Source organism: Pleurodeles waltl, chromosome 1_1 (assembly GCF_031143425.1).
Source record: "Pleurodeles waltl isolate 20211129_DDA chromosome 1_1, aPleWal1.hap1.20221129, whole genome shotgun sequence".
Classification (NCBI taxonomy): domain Eukaryota; kingdom Metazoa; phylum Chordata; class Amphibia; order Caudata; family Salamandridae; genus Pleurodeles; species Pleurodeles waltl.
Window position 1 is genome coordinate 658875090 of NC_090436.1, and position 24130 is coordinate 658899219.

At 44.1% G+C, this 24130-nt stretch overlaps 1 protein-coding gene across 1 annotated transcript in view; it reads left to right on the plus strand.

Annotated features, from left to right (window-relative positions):
* The window catches only part of DMXL1 (Dmx like 1), a 1414533-nt gene that overhangs the window by 687719 nt on the left and 702684 nt on the right, over nt 1-24130 (plus strand). The window contains exon 22 of the mRNA XM_069226844.1: nt 10231-10396. Within this exon, the coding sequence (XP_069082945.1) occupies nt 10231-10396 (166 nt within the window). The remainder of the gene's footprint in view (nt 1-10230; nt 10397-24130) is intronic.

Sequence of the window (24130 nt, forward strand, 5' to 3'; positions counted from 1 at the left end):
CATTCGAACCCATGCACTCTTGTGCTACTCAGTTTCTCGCATGGAAGGTTGCTTTCTAGCAATTACTTAATTAAGAAGAGTAAGTGAAATTCAACCACTTACTCTAGAAGAACCGTTCTTACAAGTACAAAAGCACATAGTAGTACTTAGGACAAACCCATAATTGTTACCTAAAGTGGTTTCACCTTTTCACATTAATCAGTCAGTGGAATTGCTAGCCTTCTTTCCACAGACAGCCTCTACTGCCGAAAAGCTCTACACACTCTTAACCTTAAAAGAGCTCTAATGTATTACATAGAACAAAAGATTTTAGGAAAACTAATAAACTTTTGGTTGCTTTCCAACAACCACATCAAGGTAATCCCATTTCAAAACAAGGATTAGCTAGATGGATTGTGAGATTTATTCAAACATGCTACCTTAAGGCAAAAAGGCAACTATTAATAACTCCAAAAGCCCATTCCACTAGGAAAAAGGGTGTCTATGGCATTCTCAGGAAATATACCAATGGCATATAAATGCAAAGCTGCCACATGGTCCACACCACATACATTCACAAAAGCATTACTGTGTGGATGTTTTATCAAGACAATAAGCCAATGTTGGACAAGCAGTGCTAAAAACACTATTTCAAATCACTTCAACCCCTCTAGGCTAAACACCGATTAATAGGGAGGAGAACTGCTTTTTGGTCTATGGACAGCATGTGTATCTGCAGCTACACATGCCATTGAACGGAAAATGTCACTTACTTAGTGGATCCCTTGACTCGATACCGACGGTATAAGAAAGCGAATATAAAGTTGCCAAATTGAAAGTCTCAGAGCGAGAGGGGAACATGTCCGAACCCAACGGCAGAAAGAAAACAATCTAACAAAGGAGTCGATGTCTATGTGCACTATCTCCGATAGGAGGAGTCACTCAATCCTGTGACTCGAAAAAAGACTTCTTCGAAGAAAAACAACTTGTAACACTCCAAGCCCAACACTAGATGGCAGGATATGCTCAGCATGTGAATCTGCAGCATTACATGCCACAAACAAATGTACACAAACAAATGTACACTAGGTAAGTGACATTTTCCGTATATATATTTAGGCATTTGTCTGTTTCACTCCTCTCACTCCTATGTCAATGGAGATATATATATATATATATATATATATATATATATATATATATATATATGTTCGATGGCATGTGTAGCTGCAGATACACATGCTGTGCACATCCCGCCATCTGGTGTTGGGCTCGGAGTGTTACAAGTTGTTTTTCTTCGAAGAAGTCTTTTCGAGTCACAAGACCGAGGGACTCCGCCCATTTCGACTCCATTGTGCATAGGCGTCGACTCCATCTTAGATTGTTTTTTTTCCGCCATCGGGTTCGGACGTGTTCCTTTTCGCTCCGTGTTTCGGGTCGGAAAGTTAGTTAGAATCTCGGAAAAAACGTCGGTATTGTTTGCGTTCGGTATCGGGTTAGTTACAACAGATCGACACCGAATTTAGAAGAGTTCCGGTGGTCCTTCGGGGTTTTTTCGATCCCCCGTCGGGGCCTGGTCGGCCTGGCCACGTGTGAATTCAAGGCTGATGGAACGGACCCCATTCCGCTTCTGTCCAAAATGCCATAACAAGTATCCGTATACGGATCAGCATCTGGTCTGTAACTTGTGCTTGTCCCCAGAGCACAAGGAAGATACTTGTGAGGCCTGTCGAGCGTTTCGGTCCAGAAAGAGGTTAAGAGACCGAAGAGCCAGAAGACTGCAGATGGCGTCGACGCCGACAGAACAAGAGCGTTTCGAGGAAGAAGAGGAAGCTTTCTCTATCCAAGAGTCGGACTCGGAAGAGCTCGAGGCCGAAGAAACGCCGAAAACCGTGAGTAAGACGTCGAAACATAAGACTCAAGAGAAGTCAACAAAAGCCCAGGGGACGCCACCGCCAACAGGCCATGGCTTAACCCAAACAAGCGGTGACCGAGCCAAGGCACCGAAAAAGGGCACGCTGGTGTCGAAGTCATCCGACTCCGGTCGAGATACCGCCACACAGCAATCTCGGACCCGAGACATCGGCTCTGAGAAATTTCGGCACCGTCACAGCGGCACCGAACAAATTCGGCATCGAGACACCACCACGCCGAAAATTACAAAGGTTTCTTCGGAGCCTAAAAAGACCTCCGAAAAAGTTTTGGTTCCGAAACATCCAGCCTCGGAGCCGAAAACAGGTTCCTATACAGAGGAACAAGGATTGGCCTCCCAAATGAAAAAACATAGATTTGGAGAGGAACTTCAAGCTGTAGAGCCAGACTATACTCAAAGGAGGCTCCACATTCATCAAGACACAGGGAAGATAACCACTCTTCCACCAATTAAGATAAAAAGAAAACTTGCCTTTCACGAAAAGGACAAGGAGCCACAGGCAAAGGTGGCAAAGAAAACAACTCCACCACCTTCTCCACCACCATCAGTGCACACATCACCAGTAGCAACTCCTCCACTGATGCACTCCCCGACTCATACTGCCATGAGTCAAGATGTTCCCGATGCATGGGACCTTTACGATGCTCCAGTATCGGACAACAGCCCAGACTCGTACCCTACCAGGCCGTCCCCTCCTGAGGACAGTACATCTTACACACAGGTGATCGCAAGGGCAGCTGCTTTCCATAACGTCACCTTGCATTCAGAACCAATTTAGGATGACTTTTTGTTTAACACGCTAACCTCCACTCATAGCCAGTACCAAAGACTACCTATGCTCCCAGGAATGCTAAAACATTCAAAACAAATCTTTCAAGATCCTGTTAAAGGCCGAGCCATAACTCCAAGAGTGGAGAAAAAATACAAGCCACCGCCAACAGATCCTGTTTATATTACAACACAGTTAAATCCAGACTCAGTAGTTGTCGGGGCAGCTCGTAAGAGAGCAAACTCTCATACCTCGGGAGACGCACCACCTCCACACAAAGAGAGTCGCAAATTTGATGCTGTGGGCAAAAGGGTTGCAGCACAAGCAGCAAACCAATGGCGCATTGCCAATTCACAAGCGCTTTTGGCAAGATATGACAGAGCGCACTGGGATGAGATGCAACATTTGATAGAACACTTACCCAAGGAGTTCCAAAAAAGAGCACAACAAGTGATGGAAGAAGGACAAAGTATCTCTAATAATCAGATATGGTCTTCAATGGATGCAGCAGATACGGCTGCAAGGACAGTAAATACTGCAATAACAATAAGAAGGCACGCATGGCTCCACACGTCAGGTTTCAAGCCAGAAATTCAACAAGCCGTGCTAAATATGCCATTTAATGAACAGCAGTTGTTTGGGCCGGAAGTCGACACTGCTATTGAGAAACTCAAGAAGGACACTGATACGGCAAAAGCCATGGGCGCACTCTACTCCCCACAGAGCAGAGGCACCTTTCGCAAAACACCTTTTAGGGGAGGGTTTCGAGGACAACCTACAGAAACCACAACATTACAAACAAGGCCCACTTACCAAAGCCAATATCAGCGGGGAAGTTTTCGGGGGCAATATAGAGGGGGACAATTCCAAAGAGGTAGAGGAAAATTCCAAAGCCCCAAAAGTCCTCAAAACAAGCAGTGACTCACAAGTCACCCATCCCCATCACATAACACCTGTGGGGGGAAGATTAAGCCAATTTTACAAACATTGGGAGGAGATAACAACAGATACTTGGGTACTAGCAATTATCCAGTATGGTTATTGCATAGAATTCGAGAATTCCCTCCAACAGTCCCACCGAAAACACACAGTATGTCAAAACAACATATACATCTTCTAGGATTAGAAGTTCAAGCATTGCTCCAAAAAGAGGCAGTAGAATTAGTACCAAAACAAGAACTAAACACAGGAGTTTACTCACTGTACTTTCTAATACCCAAAAAAGACAAAACTCTAAGACCTATACTAGATCTCAGAATATTAAATACATACATCAAATCAGACCACTTTCACATGGTTACATTACAAGAAGTAATCCCACTGCTCAAACAACAAGACTACATGACAACACTGGATCTAAAGGATGCATATTTCCATATACCAATACATCCTTCACACAGAAAGTACCTAAGGTTTGTATTCCAAGGGATACATTACCAATTCAAAGTGTTGCCATTCGGAATAACAACTGCGCCAAGAGTTTTTCCAAAATGTCTAGCAGTAGTAGCTGCACATATCAGAAGGCAGCAAATACATGTGTTCCCGTACCTAGACGATTGGTTTATCAAAACCAACACGCAAAAACAGTGTTCACGACACACAAATTACGTCAAAGAAAGCCTACACAAACTAGGTTTCTCAATCAATTACTCAAAGTCACACCTTCTGCTGTGTCAAACACAGCAATACCTAGGAGCAACAATCAACACAGTAAAAGGGATTGCCACTCCAAGTCCACAAAGAGTCCAAACATTCCAAAATGTAATACAAGCCATGTATCCAAACCAGAAGATACAGGTCAAATTAGTAATGAAACTCCTAGGCATGATGTCCTCATGCATAGCCATTGTCCCAAACGCAAGGTTGCACATGCGGCCCTTACAACAGTGCCTAGTATCACAGTGGTCACAAGCACAGGGTCAACTTCTAGATCTGGTGTTGATAGACCGCCAAACATACATCTCGCTTCAATGGTGGAACAGTATAAATTTAAACCAAGGGCGGCCTTTTCAAGACCCAGTGCCACAATGCGTAATAACAACAGATGCATCCATGACAGGGTGGGGAGCACACCTCAATCAGCACAGCATCCAAGGACAATGGAACATTCAGCAAAAACAGTTTCATATAAACCACTTAGAACTGTTAGCCGTGTTTCTAGCTCTGAAAGCATTTCAACCCATATTGACCCACAAATACACTCTTGTCAAAACAGACAACATGACAACGATGTATTACCTAAACAAACAGGAAGGAACACACTCGACACAGTTGTGTCTTCTAACACAAAAAATATGGCATTGGGCGATTCACAACCACATTCGCCTAATAGCACAATTTATTCCAGGGATTCAGAATCAGTTAGCAGACAATCTCTCTCGGGATCACCAACAGATCCACGAATGGGAAATTCACCCCCAAATACTGAACACTTACTTCAAAATGTGGGGAATGCCACAAATAGATCTATTTGCAACAAAAGAAAACTAAAAATGCCAAAACTTCGCATCCAGGTACCCACAACATCAGTCTCAGGGCAATGCACTATGGATGAACTGGTCAGGGATATTTGCGTACACTTTTCCCCCTCTCCCACTGCTTCCATATCTAGTAAACAAGTTGAGTCAAAACAAACTCAAACTCATACTAATAGCACCAACATGGGCAAGGCAACCTTGGTACACAACACTACTAGACCTTTCAGTAGTACCTCATATCAAACTGCCAAACAGACCAGATCTGTTAACACACAACAGATCAGACATCCAAATCCAGCATCGCTGAATCTAGCAATTTGGCTCCTGAAATCCTAGAATTCGGGCACTTGGACCTCACACAGGAATGTATGGAGGTCATAAAACAGGCTAGAAAACCTACCACTAGACACTTTTATGCAAATAAGTGGAAAAGATTTGTTTATTACTGCCATAATAATCAAATTCAACCTTTACACGCATCTGCAAAAGAGATAGTAGGATACTTACTACATTTGCAGAAATCTAAACTAGCTTCCTCTTCCATTAAAATACATCTTACGGCAATTTCAGCTTACCTGCAAATTACGCACTCAACTTCATTATTTAGGATACCAGTCATAAAAGCGTTTATGGAAGGCCTAAAGAGAATTATACCACCAAGAACACCACCAGTTCCTTCATGGAACCTCAACATTGTCTTAACACGACTCATGGGTCCACCTTTTGAGCCCATGCACTCTTGTGAAATGCAATACTTAACGTGGAAAGTTGCATTTTTAATTGCCATCCCATCTCTAAGAAGAGTGAGTGAGATTCAAGCATTTACCATTCAAGAACCATTTATTCAAATACACAAAAATAAAGTTGTTCTACGGACCAATCCTAAATTTTTACCAAAAGTAATCTCACCATTCCACTTGAATCAAACGATAGAATTACCAGTGTTCTTCCCACAGCCAGATTCTGTAGCTGAAAGAGCACTACATACATTAGACATCAAAAGAGCACTAATGTACTACATTGACAGAACAAAACTAATTCGAAAGACAAAACAACTATTTATCGCCTTTCAAAAACCTCATACAGGAAATCCTATTTCAAAACAAGGCATTGCTAGATGGATAGTTAAGTGCATTCAAACCTGCTATCTTAAAGCTAAAAGAGAACTGCCTATTACACCAAAGGCACACTCAACCAGAAAGAAAGGTGCTACCATGGCCTTTCTGGGAAATATTCCAATGAACGAAATATGTAAGGCAGCAACATGGTCTACGCCTCATACATTTACCAAGCACTACTGTGTAGATGTGTTAACTGCACAACAGGCAACAGTAGGTCAAGCTGTACTAAGAACATTATTTCAAACTACTTCAACTCCTACAGGCTGAACCACCGCTTTTTGGGGAGATAACTGCTTATTAGTCTATGCACAGCATGTGTATCTGCAGCTACACATGCCATCGAACGGAAAATGTCACTTACCCAGTGTACATCTGTTCGTGGCATTAGTCGCTGCAGATTCACAAGCGCCCACCCACCTCCCCGGGAGCCTGTAGCCATTTAGAAGTAGATCTTAAACATTTGTACATTTGTAAATATATTACTTGAAACTTCATTATGTACATACGCATTCACTCCATTGCATGGGCACTATTACTAGCATACACAACTCCTACCTCACCCTCTGCGGGGAAAACAATCTAAGATGGAGTCGACGCCCATGCGCAATGGAGTCGAAATGGGAGGAGTCCCTCGGTCTCGTGACTCGAAAAGACTTCTTCGAAGAAAAACAACTTGTAACACTCCGAGCCCAACCCCAGATGGCGGGATGTGCACAGCATGTGAATCTGCAGCGACTAATGCCACGAACAGATGTACACTGGGTAAGTGACATTTTCCATATATATATATATATTTATATCCCAAATGGTTACTTTTGTTGTCTCCAACTTCTTTTTAACATGGGCTGTTGTATGTTTTCTCTGCAAGAGATAAACATTGTATGTGTGTCTTATAATGCAGATGTGGGTAGGATACACCTTTACAAGGTAAGATGTTCTGCTCAATGGTATGTTGTGCTGCGCTGTCTTCCAACATGGTAGAACTTGCAGTTTCAATCTACTTATAAGAACAAATAGATTTATCTTCACTACCTCATTTGCTAATACTGACCTACTGTTGGGGTCAGTGTTTCTTAACCATGTTTTCTTTGTCTTTATGATGACATTACTGTGATCCTTTCCCCAGTACATGGGGAGTTCATGCATGGGTTCTCATCTCATTAAGGGAGCAAGTAGCTTAATATTCAGTTTTGTTAGTTTGTCTCCAATACTGATTGGTCATATTAACATGGATTTTCTTTATTCCATGCTTGATTATTTATGACTTCTTATCAGTGGTTTCTCCCAGGAGACTTTAGTTGTGAAATATGTTAGGGCTCACCTACGTTCTTATGAATGCCGGTCTTTTTGCATCACTTTAGACCAGCTTTGTTCTAAGAACATAATTTTAATGTGATCGATCATGTGCGATCTATATCCTTGTTCTTAATGTTTATCATAATGTTTTATTACTGTAGCCTTTTGCACAGTTCTTTTACTAATGAGGATGTTCTCCTCATAGGTATTATTACAAATGCATAGTCTGTTCCTCCAGGACTCGACCAGTTTTCTTCTAGATAAAAGACTTTCAATGTTATTAGGTTGCTTATGACACACAATTGACATGCTAACATGGATGAGCTTATTTCCATGTGCTCATGTTTTATGGTTTTATTACCTGTGGTTACTTCCTCAGTATTTGATGTTGTAGAGTATACTTTACTCTTCTTAATTATTAAGATAATCCAGTCTTTTTTTGTCTTGTTCTAGACCGGTTTTGTAATACTTGGAGATTTTTCCGAAGGTCTCAATGCGCAGTCCCTCCTCCAGGTCACTATACTTTGGTATCCGATTCAAAAGTAAGGTATCTGCGGCTAGATGTCTCTATCAAATGAACAAGTTACTTACCTTTGGTAATGCATTATCTGGTAGAGACAGGATCTAGCCGCAGATTCCTTAACGACTCTCCCATCCTCCCTGCTCTGTGAACTAAGTTTCTCTTTTGTCTCATAAGATTCCATTATGGAAATGAACACCTAGAATTAAGAATGTTGTGATTATTTGACACGAGTGTCTTTTGTTTGAAGCACACTGTTTCAATAGGCAGTTTCTACGTGTAGCTCCACATTTTGAGCACAGAAAATAGTCACGGAAGAAATTGACACTGGTGCGTTGGCGAGGAAATTTTATATGAACTCCGTTGACGTCGTATCCGGTGGACAACATTGATATGGAGTCGCGCAACACCCTCTACCAACTCACAGATGTTGGGCCTGAGGAAGATTCTAAAGTAAGAAATTTGCAGCTAGATCCTGTCTCTACCAGATAAAGAGTTACCAGAGGTAAGTAACTTTTTTGTTATGTTGTGCTATGGTATCTTGTGCTATACCGATTTGTATAGCACACTAATCACCCATGAAGGGAATCCAGGTGTTTCTTTTCTTTTTTTGCTTTTCTTTTGGATAGTAATCTTTGGTGCTTGGAAATTCACCACTGGCCCCATCTTGAGATTTAGTATGGGGAGCCACCGATACTTCCCTGTCTTTTGAGACCAGAATATTTAAGAAGAATTCCAGCAAATCAGGGTTTGTATATTCTTGGAACTTTTGCTCTAGCAGACCATATTTAGTTTTGCAGCGTTGAAGTCTTGGGCACAGATTAGTCTGAAGTGAAATTTCGGGTGCCTAGTGGATCTTGTTGCCCTCAAACATAAAATGTCTGTCCTTTTAGCTTCCAGGATTATTTACCCACCTTGACCATGCCTCAAAAAATAGGTGATAATTGGCCTCCGTGTTAGACTTGGAAGGTTTTGTGGCCTTAGTATGCACATGCTATGTCCGCCCTCTCCAGCTTTGTAGGAACAGCATTAAAGCCTCGAATGTTGCATCTTGAGTGCCCCCCAGTTCTACGTTCCTCTTATGAAGCAAACATAAATTCTGCCCCAACCTGGGATTTTAAGTCATTACTCAATGTGTTATGCTTCTTTTCTGAAATATCCAGTCTTTGAATGAAGTAGGATAAGTAGGACCTCATTGATTTATTACATCAATCTTTTCATCACTAGAGGTGACTGAAAGTTGCATAGTAGAGATTTCTTTCATGATGGCATTTAGTATCACCATAGGTTTTTTTCTGTTGATGAGCTGAGGGTGGATGGGGTTCTCTTAGAACTACACAGTACCTCTGACAAGGATAGTTGGCTTGAAGCCCAGTGGACAGTGATTCGGCTGGTCACTGGCAATGTAGAACCGGATGGTGAGGTTGTTGAGGCTTCACCTAAGGTGAGGTTTCAGAGTGATGTATTGAAGCACTGGCCCAACAAAGAAGGCTGCAAAGTAAAACTACACAGGTACAGCACTTTATAAGTGTAAGCAAAACCTGAACATTCTAATTTGAATCTGTATGTATTGCATTGTATAAACACAGTATGTTTTTGCGGCCTATGCTTTTTTTCTTATTTAACAAAGTGGGCCTGGGAAAGTAAAATAATTTAACGTAATGCATGATGTAATGGAATTTGTTACTAGGAATACGTTTGCTCTGCACCAGCTTCAGTGTTGCTAGATATTATTGGTGTACTGGAGATTTTCCACTTGTGAGATCCAAATTCATAACGCATTGACAATTGAAGACAAGCCCTCACAGCTACAGATGCAATTTAGTCAGCATACTATTATCTGATATCTTCTTGTCCAGCGCTTGCTGCCTATTCCCTGTTGTGATGTAGGTTACACAAAATTCTTGCGTCAAAGTAAGCTATAACTTTTATGAAGAGCATTTAATGATGATCTCTTTAATACTGAATGTGAAATTCAAAGGGCAGATTGTGTCACTCTGTTATTTTAGTGAAAGAATATACTAAATAAATTCCGGTAATATAAAATTGTGTTTTGCTTGCTATTAAGATAGCTATAGTTCCAGTTGTACCTGTGTTTTACATTTTTGTGCCTTTCTTCTGGTTTGATGTTTTAGGTCTCTACAAGACACGAAGATGACTCAATTTTTCGGACACAATTTTAATGAAGACAGGTGGCGTAAAGCAGCTTTAAAAAATGCATTTTCTCTATTGGGAAAACAACGCTTTGAACACTCTGCTGCATTTTTCCTTTTGGCTGGTTCTTTAAAAGATGCAGTGGAGGTAAATAGAAACTTTCTAAACTAAATTAATTTGAGTGTAGTGTTTACACTGTGTTTTTCAAGTGTTGTTTATGTGGCAAGTGTAAAATGTCTTGTTGCAAGAGATAAGTGAAGAATTGTTAATTTTACTTGTGCTGCTTTTAGTGATCCTTTGTTTGTAGCACTTTATTAGCAAAGTGTAAGTAGTAGTCTTAGAGAAAGGACTACTGCCCTCAATGGCATGCTTGTTAGCTACAACGCTTAGTGGTTATACATACATGCCTATTACTAAATTCCTTGATCTGTACCCCCATACATATTGTCTCCTATGGTTCAGTTTTGTTCTGGTATCGCTAGCCTTTCTCTTAGGGTCATAAGTGTGGAGTCTATGGCATAGGTATGATGTAATTCTTTCTAAAGGATATCAAGAATTGCATTGATTACTCAAAACATTATTGTGTTTTTGAGACTGGAAACCAGTGTATCTGTCCTCTTTCTGTACCAACAGTGACAAATTTATGGAAACCAGTGGTCAGATTAATTGCATTATTTTAGACGGATATTAATTTCTCTTTTCAGTTGATAGGATCTCATTTAAAATAAAGGGAGTAATAACCCTTAAACTTTACAGAGTTGGAAAAGAATTTTCATTTGAACCTCCCACCAGCAGATCACTTAAACATATGTATCCGGGTACCAAGACTGGCTCCTGAAATATGTACGTAATAGCACCCCCTCTTCAGCTCCATATTGTGTAACTCAGCTCCTCTGTGAATCTCCATGGGTCGTTATTTTACAGATTGTATATAACGTATCACAGGTGTAAGTGACTTCAGTTTGAATGTTTTTTGGGTTCTTACTGACACTGTCCTTGTTCATTTGTGTTTTCATGGTTTGTTTTTTGTTGATTTTTGCTAAAGACGTGTTAAATGTGGATGGCTGTAGTCCACCTAATATTAAGGTTTGAAACCCTGCTCTCAGAGGTGATGTCACATGGTGGTAACAACCTTCATTGCTTTTGGTGTCTTCATGCATACAGAGGTGCCAAGGTAGCAAGAGGTGTTGCCTCTTGTCAGCTGTAAAGTCATAGTCCAGATACCTTTCTGGGAGGGTCAATGAGCTTACACATCAGAAGCATAGGAAGCACCAGAAGCATAGAAACACCAGGGAACCAAAAGGAACCCTGGTACAAATGTCAAAACCACCTCTACTCTCCTAATCTCTTTTTCCATTCATTCTCAACCTCATTATGTCTCATTCTCTGTCTCTCCTTCTCTGGCTCTCCGGATGCTCCCTCTCATCTGCTTCCATAAATCCTGAGGAGATGAAGAGAATGACATTGGTGGTGGCCTTTGAGTGTTAACAGCAGCCTCCACTGGCTCCAACCTCCTGGTGAAATGCCTTATGGGATAAATGACCAGAGCAGCCTTTGGTTATTCAATAAATATTCTTTCTCCTCCCATTAGGGATGCAAAGAATAGAGAAGTACTGCCTCAGCAATCCTTCTGTCCCACCTTCTGCAGCCACTAAGATTGAGTCAAGCCAGAGGCACTGTTCAGATTAATTTTGACGTGGGCTTCCAAAACCTTGGCTTATAGTCTACTACTTAAGATGTAGCCATTGGTGTTGATGGAACAATGTTTTACAATCGACTATATATCAAAGACAGTAGTGGATACTTGATCAGTTCCATATGCGCTGTCGACGGTGACATTGGTGACTCCAGATAAGAAGCTTATTTAAGATTTTTTAAGATGCCGTTATCTGAAGCCTAACAGTGGTTCAATATGTATTTGAGAGAATGTTCTCAAAGGGAAAAGATGGCCTCCTCTTCTTTCAGAGTCCATCAATATTACTGAAATTCTGACCCTATCAATGCCAGTATACTTCTTCATAACCAATGTAGATTTTTAATTAAGAATCAACATTTGACACTGATCAATTGTTGTTGTGTCATAATAGTAGAGATCACATTAGACCGTTGGGTCCTTCAGACTGTACAAGATGGATTTGTTCTTCCAATTCTGAGAACGCTGCCACATGTTACTACTTCTGTTTCTCACTTTCCTTCACTCCAGGCAAGCTTCTTTATGATGGACACCAAAAGTAGTCTTCAGAAGGGCTCTAGAAAAGCGATTTTGCAACCATTCAAAGGAATAGGCCTTTATTTGAGATACTTTGTCATCTCTGTGAATGATGGAGGTCTGAAGCCTGTTCGTATTTTGCGTTTACCCAACACATTTCTGAGGAAGGAGACATTTGGAAAAGTCATTTGCAGTGGATAATGCAGGCTCAGCAGGAGGAGGATTCAGTGGCATATTTAGATCTTCCATATCCCATTGATAAACAGTCAAAAAAGACAGTGTTTGAGATTTGTGGTAAATGAGCAGGGTTCCCTGATTGCAGATCTACCATATTTTGTTTTCAGCTTCTCAGGATGTGAAGCTACAGGACAGACTGTAGATGAGAATTAATGAGATTACATCATATCAAATAAAAAGAAAGAGAAAAGATGAGAAATATAGGAAAGCAACAGGGGTTCACCCGCCAGGGAAAGGCTGGCGGAAGGGGTGCTCCGGGGCCCCTACACTGCCCATGCACTTAGCATGGGCAGTGCAGTGGCCCACGTACAGGACCCCGTCGCGTAGGTCACTGCCCGATTTACGGGCAGTGATCTGTGCGATGGGTGCTGCTGCACCCACCGCACATCGGCATGGACAACGGCTCCATGTGGAATGTTTATTATTCGGCCGGCGGGGTCTCAAGGGGGTTGGCGGTCTGTGATAAGACCGTCAGCATGTTCAAAATGACCCCCTAAGTATGTCCACTAGTTGTTAGAAAGTGAGGACGAGCATCTACTGAAACCCTTTTGGAGACTGACCCATAGTTATTTTTTGTTAGAACGATAAAACATAGACTATAGAATAGAAAAAGAAAAGCAAAGTCAGTTCTTTGTTCACAATGTTAAACTTCTAAGACATGCCATGCAAATGCACAAAACCCGGCAACACTTAACATTCAATACATTTTCAAGAACTAAAATTTAGGGGGTCATTACGATCTCAGCAGGGAAACCCGCTGAGATCGGCGCTGACAGTCAACAGAAGACCGCCAGCACGCAGAACCCCCGCCCCCCGCTGGCCACATTACGAACATCCAGCTGGGCGGGCGGGCGTAAACAGTGTTTCCGCCAGCCGGCCAAGCTGGATGCAGGGCCTGAACATTGACACCAGCTCCAAATGGAGCCTGCGGCAATGTAGCAGTGCGGCGGGTGCAGCAGCACCCATCGCGCATTTCACTGCCCGTAAATCAGACAGTGAAATACGCGACAGGGCTGTGCATGAGGGCCCCTGCACTGCCAATGCCAAGTGCAGGGGCCCCAAGTCTCTCATTCCGCCGGTGCAAACAGCCAGGGAAAGGCTGGTGGAATCAGATTTATTATCCGGCGGGCAGCGCTGCCCAGTCGGATCAGAAACACCGCCACCGTCAGGCTGCCTGGTGGCAGAAGCCTGGCGGTGGTGGCGTTTCAAACGTGCCGTTCAGCCACGTTCATTATATGGCGGTTTGGACCGCCATGCCGTTGGTGGCAATTACCACCACCGCCAGCATGGTGGTCCAGACCGCCATGTACCTAATGAGGGCCACAGTCATTTGTCTATGTGTAAACTTAATAAATAGGAATCTCAAAAATGGGCCTACATTCATATTGTAATTAAATTCAAATGCACAACGGTCTAACTGTGCTGTTGCTTCTTTCATTTTGTTTCAGAGATTAGCTGGTTGATCTGCTGTCAGGCCAGACTCCCTCGTGGACTTATATTATTGCAGGGCTGCCCTTTGTAATGTTTCTATCTATTTTTAAAACAGGTCTTCTTTCAGTTAAAATATAATCACTCAGCTTTGTGAATCCTAACTTTTCCCCTCTAACCCTTCACTGTAATCCTTTCCCCATTCACACAATCTGACCACATAACCCACTGACTTGTAACCAAAGTCATCAACAGAACCTCCATCTCCTTTTATCAACCCACCTAAAAAAGCCTTGATTCTCCAGAGTCCCAAGAGCCACAATTTTTATGCCCACCCTTTGCCTCATTGGTGCCTACTGGTTGTTTGCTTGCAGGAGGGACACTATTGATCTATTTTCTATACTGGTCTGTGGTCTGCAATTAACTGTCTCCTCCCAGGAGAAACGTTTCTAAGACCTTGGACCTATCTACAAGTGTTTAATCTCATTCTGAGTGTTTTGTGTGTTCTGAGCAGCTCCTCCATTCCTTCTTCATTGGACTAGACACAGTTAAATTCACATGAAAATTTCAATGTTAGTACTCCTTTCCTGCGTTGTTCAACAAGCTGTTTGCTGGCATCAGTAATTATATTGTGAAGATTTTTTTAATCTAAAACATTGGCCCTTTTATGTGACCTCAGTCACTGGTTCAGTGAGCAAAGCATTTACCTAATACAATTAACATTTTGGAGTTTCCACGTTGTATGCCGAGTCGTGCATTTGCACTACTCAACGTGCTATGCTGCCAGTTCCACACTGAGAATTAATTCATGTTAGCATCAGGTAGGAATGTTGCCTGAATGAGTTTGTTCATAGTAATACAGCTACACCCAGAGTGAACATGTATCGAAAGGTCTTTGTGGCGTTGCTTTCCAGATAACAGTATAGTGGACTGCTCATTTTCTCATTTCCCTTTGCATGTATTTAAATTAGATTTGTGCGACACGTTGTATGCCATCTAAATAACAATGTTAAATTTAGTAAGCTCACATAAATCTATATAACTCATTGCTGTCTCCTTATATAAAAAAAAGGCATTTCGCGTCCCTCATTGTATTTATAGGTTCATTTACAATATATACCTAACCTGACGTTGGTCTCTATATCTACTGGTTAATGCAGTAATATTTTAACAGATGTAGATAAGTGACCTTTTCATAGGCAAAACATTTTCCTATACTAGTCAGTAACTAGAGTTCCATCTATCAACTCACTTGTGTTCCTGTGTGCAGGACGTCATACATTTTCATTAAGTGAAGTGCATGGTCGGGGCGTGGCTAGCCCTACGGCAAGATGGCCGTCACCTAGTGATGCTCTGCCGATCGAGGGGCCTAATCCTTGCATTTATCCTGTTGGATACGGCGAACACTCTGCTCCCTGGGTTGTCCGGCCGTCCGGGGTCCCGGTGAGCCGAGATCGCTGTTTGCCGGAGCGGGGGAGCTGCTGCTGGCCCGGCCGTGGAGAGAGGAGCAGTGGCTCCAGGTCTTTCTGGGCCACGGCCGCTGTGGGCGTTCCTGCATTTGTCCTCCCCGGTGCGCTGGGGCTGCCGCAGAGGGAGTGGCTCCTCTAGGGCGGTCTCGGCGCTCGGGGGGTCTGATCACCCGAGTGGAAGGATTCTGGCTCGATGACGGAGACGAGGTACGACCGGGGGCCCGGCTTTTCCGATCGAGCCACGGGCGCCTGCCTGGAGCGCGGCTGGTCGTACGGCCCCCGGCCAGATGAGGAGCTAAGGCAGAGCTCGGACCTGATGGGTGAGGGGAGACGACGGAGCAGCTGCACGGAGGCTGGGGCAGAGGAGCACCTTCGTGCATCTGAGAAGAGATAGACGCGGCTGCTGTGGAGTGGCCCCGGCCAGGTTCATGAACGGGGAGGCAGGAGGAGAGAGCCTGACGAGCGAGGCCTGGCACTGGCTGGGTTAGACCTGTGTGCCGCTGGGAACACACATGGAAGCAACTAGAAGACTCCCGCAACTCGCCAACAGTATTTTAATTCTATGAAAGGCTGCTGGGGGACCGACCATAGTTGCCTGACTGATGTTTGGCGGCAGAAGGCTGTCACCTGCGACAGGCTGCGCCCTGGGGCTGTAAAAGGAGAGCCTAGTGTGTGAAAGGAACTGCAATATTGAAGATCTTGGTTTGAGGCGTGACGGCCTGGGCTCTCTCGGTGGGCTTTTTAAATTGACTTTGCATTGGAAGACACAAGTAAACTCCAGGATGGGAAAGGTGGAGCAAAGGCAAGCAAAGATCTCCTTTGACAGAGGTCGGAAAAAAGGTGGTACCTCTGCTTCCCAGTCTGGGGATCCGCTGGTGGAGGAAGGCCCAGTGGACGCATCGGTTAAGGCTATGTTCCTGGATCTAAAAAGCAGCCTGACGAGTATAGATGCTAAACTGGACCACTTAACTGAACAAATGCACTGTATTAAAGCATGGGTGGATGACCATGACTCACATTTTGACCAACTGGAGGCGCGCACATCGGAGATGGAGGAGCAGTGCAATGGAGAACGAGAAAAACTGTTGCGGATGGAGCGCGTATTAGAAGTGATAAGCAATAAAAATGAAGGCTTGGAGGCAAGATGGCGACGTAACGACATAAGAATGATTGGCCTTCCGGAGTCCACAGATATGGGCAGGATGGAGGACTTTATGGAACAAATGCTAGCCAACCTCTTCCCAGGGGAGCTATCCCGAATGCTGGTAGTCGAGAGATCCCACAGATCGCTTGGGCCCCGCCACCCCAACCCTCCCCCACAGGGACCCCGCCACGGACTATTATCCTCCGGTTGTTGAATTACCGAAACAGGGATGATGTGCTCCGGTTGGCCAGAGAAAGACATCCAGTGATGTATAAGAACACTGAATTAAACTTCTTACCGGACTACACCCCTGGTGTACAGGCGGCGCGGAAGGCCTTCTTGCCGATTAAACGTTCGCTAGGACTTACGGATGCTCGTTTCTCTCTCATCTACCCTGCTAAGCTTCGGGTACAACATGGTGGTACACTGCACTTCTTTACAGATCCTAAGCTAGCTGCCAAATTTGTTAAGACCATTCCTTGGAAATCTGAGACTAAGAATGTGGATAATCCTGAAAATTTACACGCTGACCTCAGCGATAATGACTAAGGACTTGTGGGGCCGGTGGCCGGGGCGGCCAGGGCGGCCACAGGGATGCATCAAGCCAGTCCACCGTTTCTCATTGCCGATCTGACTACACATCCAGCGCTAGGCCCTTCGACCTACCACCCCTATTCCTTCGGATGGAGGGATGGTGGCTAGCCTTTCGGCCCTTGGATGAGTCCTGTTATTCTAGTTTGGTAATTTAAAGGGAGAAATTTGGAATGGGGGGGGTGGGAGGATGTCAGCTTTGACCCAGTTTGCTGTAATTCTGTTTTTCTATTCTCTTTCTTTTGCTTATTCTATCTTTGTGCGGTCGGGGGATGGGGGTGGCAGCGCGATGCTCTGAAATGGCGAACTAAATGGCGCTGGAAGGGAGGACATTGGTTTGCTGCCTTACTTGGAACGTACGTAGACGCAAGGTGAGACTTATGTCTGCATATGTTAAGCACCAAAATATAGACATATGCCTGTTGCAGGAAACTCATCTAGTAGCAGATACATTGAATTGCTTAAAGGCTGGATGGGTTGGGGAATGTCATAATGCGGTATTCTCGAGATATGCTCGTGGAGTAGCAGTCCTGTTATGGAAGGGACTGCAGTGGCTCACGCAACGGGTAATAGCAGATCCAAATGGACACTATGTTTTATTGAGTGCAATGCTACTAGATTGACCCTGTAGAATTGTCTTGATATACTGTCCTAATGTGGACGATCTCGAGTTCTTCTGTGAGATCTGGCAATTGATAAATACGATGGGTGCGGGTGCGGTGATCTGGGGGGGAGATTTTAATGTGATATTAGACCCAGAGAGGGATCTGGAGAGCGCATCTAGGGCACGGAACACTGCTGCTGCCAGGGCCCTGTCGACGATTATGGTGGATGGAGACCTGATTGATATATGGAGAGCGAAACACAGTGAGCGGAGAGAGGGCACCTGTGTTAACTACGTACATAGCAGCTGGTCTTGTTTAGACCGATGGCTGGGCACACGCGATGTGGAGCTTTGGACTCTCTGTGAAGTATATGGCACGCACCCTGTCTGACCACTCTCCGGTAATGCTGGAGCTAGCGGTACCTGGAGGCGGCTTGAATGCTGCCTTTACTTGGCGACTTCCACAGGGATCGCTCCGAGATGCCGCGTTCCGCGAGGAGGTCCGCAAAGCTATAGTTCACTATTTTGACAAGAATAGAGGGTCGGTGAACTCAGCTGGAATGCTGTGGGAGGCCTTTAAGGTGGTTATCCCTGGAGTGTGCTTATCGAAGCAACATGGAGTGCTGCGATCGCTGCGCAGGGAGCTGGCTGAGCTGGAGGCACGAATAGTGGAACTGGAGTCGGAGCTGACGCAGGAGTGGTCGGGGGACACGTTGGCGGTGCTGCGAACCACGGTGTCTCAATACGAGGAAGACACTATATGAGAAGTTTGTTTTTTGGGAAAACACGCCAGAGCAAGACACTATGGCGAGGGTGATAGAGCGGGATGCACTCTGGCTAACATGATACGCAGGCCATGGGCTAGCTGCTATATCGCCGAAATAGACGAACCGAACGGTGAGCGAGTAATGGGCACGGAGGGAGTCATGAAGGTTTTTACTAATTTTTTTACGGATTTATACTCCACAACCACTGAGCTGAGTGAAGAGGATGCACAAAATTACTTTTCCGAAATCAGTCTGCTCTGGTTCGATGACGCGCATAGAGCCTATCTTGATGCTCCCTTCTCTTTGGAAGAGGTGAAGGCTGCAATACGCAGTCTGCCCAGCGACAAGTCCCCTGGCCTAGATGGCCTCACTTCTGCATTCTATAAAGAATACTCTAATATCGTGGCCCCCCATTGTTGGAGGTCTACACTGAAGCAATGGAGAATGGGGTTCTCCCCACCTCCCTTAGAGAGGCATTTATCGTTACCATCCTTAAGCCTGGTAAAGACCCGCACAACTGCGATTCATATCGTCCTCTCTCTATGATTAACATAGACAATAAGATTCTGGCCAAAATGATAGCGGCAAGATTACAGCCGCTAATGCCAAGGCTAGTGCTGCCTGACCAAGCAGGATTTATACCTGGACGGTCAATGATGCACAGCCTGCGAACTTTCTTTGCGACTATGGGTACACTCGAGATGGATGCGAAAGCTGTGGCGGTGTTCTTGGATGCTACAAAAGCATTTGACTCGCTGGAATGGAAATATTTATTTGCGCTTTTGAGCAGACTGGGTATGAGTATGCGATTCCTGAAATTGATTCGATTGCTATATACGGACCCCGTTGCTCGACTGCGGCTGAACGGCAGCGTATCTGATCCTTTCTCAGTGTCTCTGTGGACCCGTCAGAGTTCCCCTCTGTCCCCGCTACATTTTGCTATAGCAATGGAGCCCCTTGCGGCTTCCCTTCGACAGTGCCACAGCGAGAGAGGACTGCAGTTCCGGCAACAGCCCATGTTGGTTTCAATGTACGCTGACAACATTGTGTTGTACATCTGGGATCCAGAGGCAAACTTAGATGTCCTGCTGAATGAGATCGTTCGATTTGGTACCCTATCCGGTACCCTATATTGGTCAAAGTCAGTGATATTGCCCCTTACTGAGAGGACGGGAAGTTTCTCGTCCCGATATACGATTGAATGGGCTAGTGGCCAGGTCAGATATTTAGGCATTTGGCTAAGCTGTGATGTAGACCCGCTCTGGTCTGCCAATTATGGTAGGCTAGTGACCTGGCTGGAGGACAGAGTCGAGGCGTGGCAGTCGCTGCCGCTATCACTTAAAGGAAGAATAGCACTAGCTAAAATGAGTGTGCTACCTAAGTTTTGTAGGATCTCCTGGGAGAAGCTAACGCTGCCGTTTGAGATGGGGGGACTGGCTGCCCCAGATCTGGCACTCTATTATCACTGTGCTCAGGCACAGTTTGCGTATTTCTGGATTCGCCCGGAGCGATACTTACCGCATCTTGCGCCTGAAAGTGAGATGGTTTGGCCGGATGAGTTCCTGCGAATCATTGGGAGCTCAGCCCGACCACGGACCCGCGGTATAAATACTGTGATGTGCACCTCCAGAGCCTGGGCAGCTCTGATGCGTAGATCTGGGATAAGTGAGCCTTATGCCCCCTCGAGGCCGGGGCTTGCTGTGGCGGATGAGGCGATGTCCCGAGATGAGCATTTGAGGGAATTCCTGGCCAGGTCAGACCTATTGACCATAGGAGAATGGTTTGAGGGAGGACAGCTGATCTCCCTGGAATTGGCGATTGGGAAGGGAGCCGACAGCGCATTGCACCGCCTATATGTATTACGAGTCGGAGCTATGCTCCACGCACGATTTACAGGTCTTCCATCGCCCCGTAGATCTGTCAGGCATTAGAAACACTGTGGAGTGCGCAGTCACCACAGAAGCTCATCACTAAACTATATGGTTGAATACAGGAACAGCAGAGCACCATTGCTTCGTCTGCTAGAGCTAAGTGGGAAGTGGATGTTGGGGAGGGAATCTCAGATGAAATCTGGAAGAAATGCTGCTCGCACATGAGAGCACTATCACCGAACTACCGGCTGTGGCTTATCCATTTTAAATGTATACATCGCCTATATTATACACCTCAAGGTTTGCATGCTATAGGGCTGCGCATAAATGCTGATTATGAGAGATGCCACATGCCAGACGCGGACTTCTTACATTTAGCATTGAACTGTGGGGAGGTGTGAGATTTTTGGCTGAAGGTGGAACGTGTGACTCCGGAAGTGACTGGCATGGTTCTGCCTCTCACTCCAGTGATGGCGCTGCTTGGACTAGTGGATGGGTGGCCACCTGATGTGCGACGACTGGTGGGCCAGCTATTATTATTGGCTAAGCGCAGAGTGGCAATGTGCTGAGGACGAGGTAGAGCTCCATGTAAATCTGATTGGCTCTGAGACGTGGTGTTCTTTCAGGAGCAGCTAACTGTTTTTTGGTAATTGGCCCCAGAGGGATGTCGCCCGTGCGACATCTGGGCACCTTTGCGTTCTTTTCTGGAATCACATTAACAAAATCAGATGTGTTAATATTTCCTGGAAATACGAACCGTGAATTAATATTGGACTGCTGAGTGGTTGCGCCATGTTTTATTTTAGCTGATATAGAAGTGTCTTGCGGGTGCTTGTGGCTTTTGCCGCCGCACCCGCTTCCGCACTCTTTAACACTGTCTTTTCCGCCCTATAGAGTGTTGTAGTATGATATTAGTATTGAAATGTATTTCCAATAGTAACCTTATTGGCTAGAAAACCTTTTTTATTTGATGGAACCTAAATACTTGCATTATGTGATACTTTCCATTGATTTTCCTCTTCGGAGAATAGATGAGAGATGTTTGATGCTTGAGTATATTTTTGTCATTGTATAGACATGCTGCTCCACTCTTGGGGCTCTGTTGCTGTATGTTCAAATAAAACTAAAAAAAATAAAAAAATAAAAGTGAAGTGCATGGTTTTCAAAACTTCTTGTCCTGTACAAGTGATGATTTTTAGTGACACACTGTTTCACCTGTACGAAAAACCTACAGCTATAAAGGAGAAAAAACAATGCTAATTTCAATTCCCCATTTTTTTATGTAAACATATTTTTCCCTCTTTCGTAGAGGTTATACTTTTATTTTGAGCCCAGTGTATGCAAACCTAGGTCTGTATACTGATATAGTAAACTCTATACATATGGCACACACTTACTTCAACCACAAATAGTTGTTTGGTCAGTTTGGAATAATTGTCCCTACAGGGTGCTCACTAAGATATTTGCAGTGGTAACGACACAACTATCATCATGGCATTATTTCTTTATCAATAGTTAGACGACTGGTGGATGACCCTCTCTTCAGCTGGATCATCCTCATGTTGCAGCTCTATTGCATGTTCTAGGTTTCTCAGTAATCACAAAGAAATTGCCTGGTTTTTACTCAGGATATCAAGTATATCTCTGTGATAATGAACACTGCAAATTGGTAGGTTTTTCACCACAGGAGTGGATGGCTGGAAGTCGATCAGTATTTATAAGATGGTATAATTGTGTGTCATAAGGCCAGTGCAAAAGACAAGGTCTATCCTTTGCCTTTTGGAATTTACAGACTCTTCTGTTTTTCTGGTGCCTCACTAAATTCTAAGGATGAACTCTCTGCAGAGACCTCTTTGAGATAGATGAAATCACTTGGATAGTCATTTGAAAGATCTAATTTGTCCAGTTAGGCCTCATTTGTTGGTCGGTCCCTCATAAAGTGTGTTTGATCAGCTGTCTCTTTGTCCTCTTTTATTAGTAGTGGGCTTCGGTTTTCAGCTAGAAGAGATCCATATAAATGTGGTATGTTTTTGTCAGGAATCCATTGCTCTGACAAACATGTTTGAGTTGAGAGTTCTGAGAATAGTCCTTGAGGATTTTCACAAAGGTTCAGAGAAAGAAGGTAAAAGTGATCACAGACTACACATTTGCAGTGTTCGCATCAACAAGGAAAGGGCATGGGTTCTCCTGAACTTTGCAAGGAATACAAGGTTCTGTGGTTGCAGATTGACAGACATTTTTGCAGATGTAGTTGGCTTTTTTGCCATCCAGGAAAACAGCAATTGACTAAAAAGTATTTTCTAGGGTGACACTGTGTCAATATCTTGTAATTTAAGTCTCTGTTATGCAATTCTGTGATGTAGATGGTATTTCAAAAACTACATCTGCTAAAGGCACATGTCATTTTGATTTCACCAGACTGAGCAAGACATGCAAGATATCCAGACATGTAGGAACTCTAATGCCTACCCATTGTCTCTTCCTGTTCAGGAGCAACAATGTCTACTTGTATGTCTACATTATTTGTTCAACGTGAACCTAGCACCCATGCAGAGGAACGCTGTATGGTTTAAAGGTGAAGATTAAGTCAACAAATGATCATAGGCATAGCTAGGTTCTGAGAATGGTGTACTGTTAATATGTTCTGCTTGTTTATTTTCTTCTGACCAAGGGTCATTGTTTAAGGTGCCTATGGTAGTGCTTTTGCTCCAGTATTGGATCTTTCATAGATTCACATGATTGAATCATTTCCCGTAGTCGAAGTGAGAATCCCATGGTACTATAATAAAGCAATGTGTAATAGTATAATAGATAGACTGGCAATGAACCATAGGTTTTATAGCCCATCTATGTCCTTTTTAAAAATAAAAAAAGGACCAAACCACAAGCCTTACGCAATCAGGCTACAGCACCCTCTAGAACACTCCCAACAGAGACTTGAGCCCAAAACCTGAGGAGTGTCATTTATCTGAGGACAGTGACCAGTCTTCACAGATTTCAACATCCCTCAAGAGAGACAGATCGAAAGAAAGACTTTTCAGAGCCATCTTCAAAGGCTATAAAGAATTCTAAAATACTACTTCTGGGCATGAAAAGAGGCATGAGGATCTTCCTTCTAAAGTTCCACATTTGTATTCTCGTCAAAGACAGTGACTTCTTCATCAAAGACAGCATCTACAGTGACGACGACGACATCATCAACACTACTACAGTCTCATCTCCTATGATTGTCTCCTCTTCACCACTGTCATCGACGATCATAACAATGAAAATCTTAAAGCGCACGTTGATGAAGATTTCTCCTCCGACGCCGCTCCTCAAGTTACCATCGACGACGAAGGTCCCGTCAATGGCACAATCCTTCCTGGCACAATCCCATTTACGGTTGACACCACAATCGATAACGAGGATCTCATTGATGATGATACCGTTGACGATGAGTTTGTCTACCCTAATACCAATGACGATGGACTCGAAGATGACGACGATTATTCTGTTGATTAGGGAGTCGACGACGATGAATACCATAGACGTGAAAAACATTCACTGTTCACCAGTGGA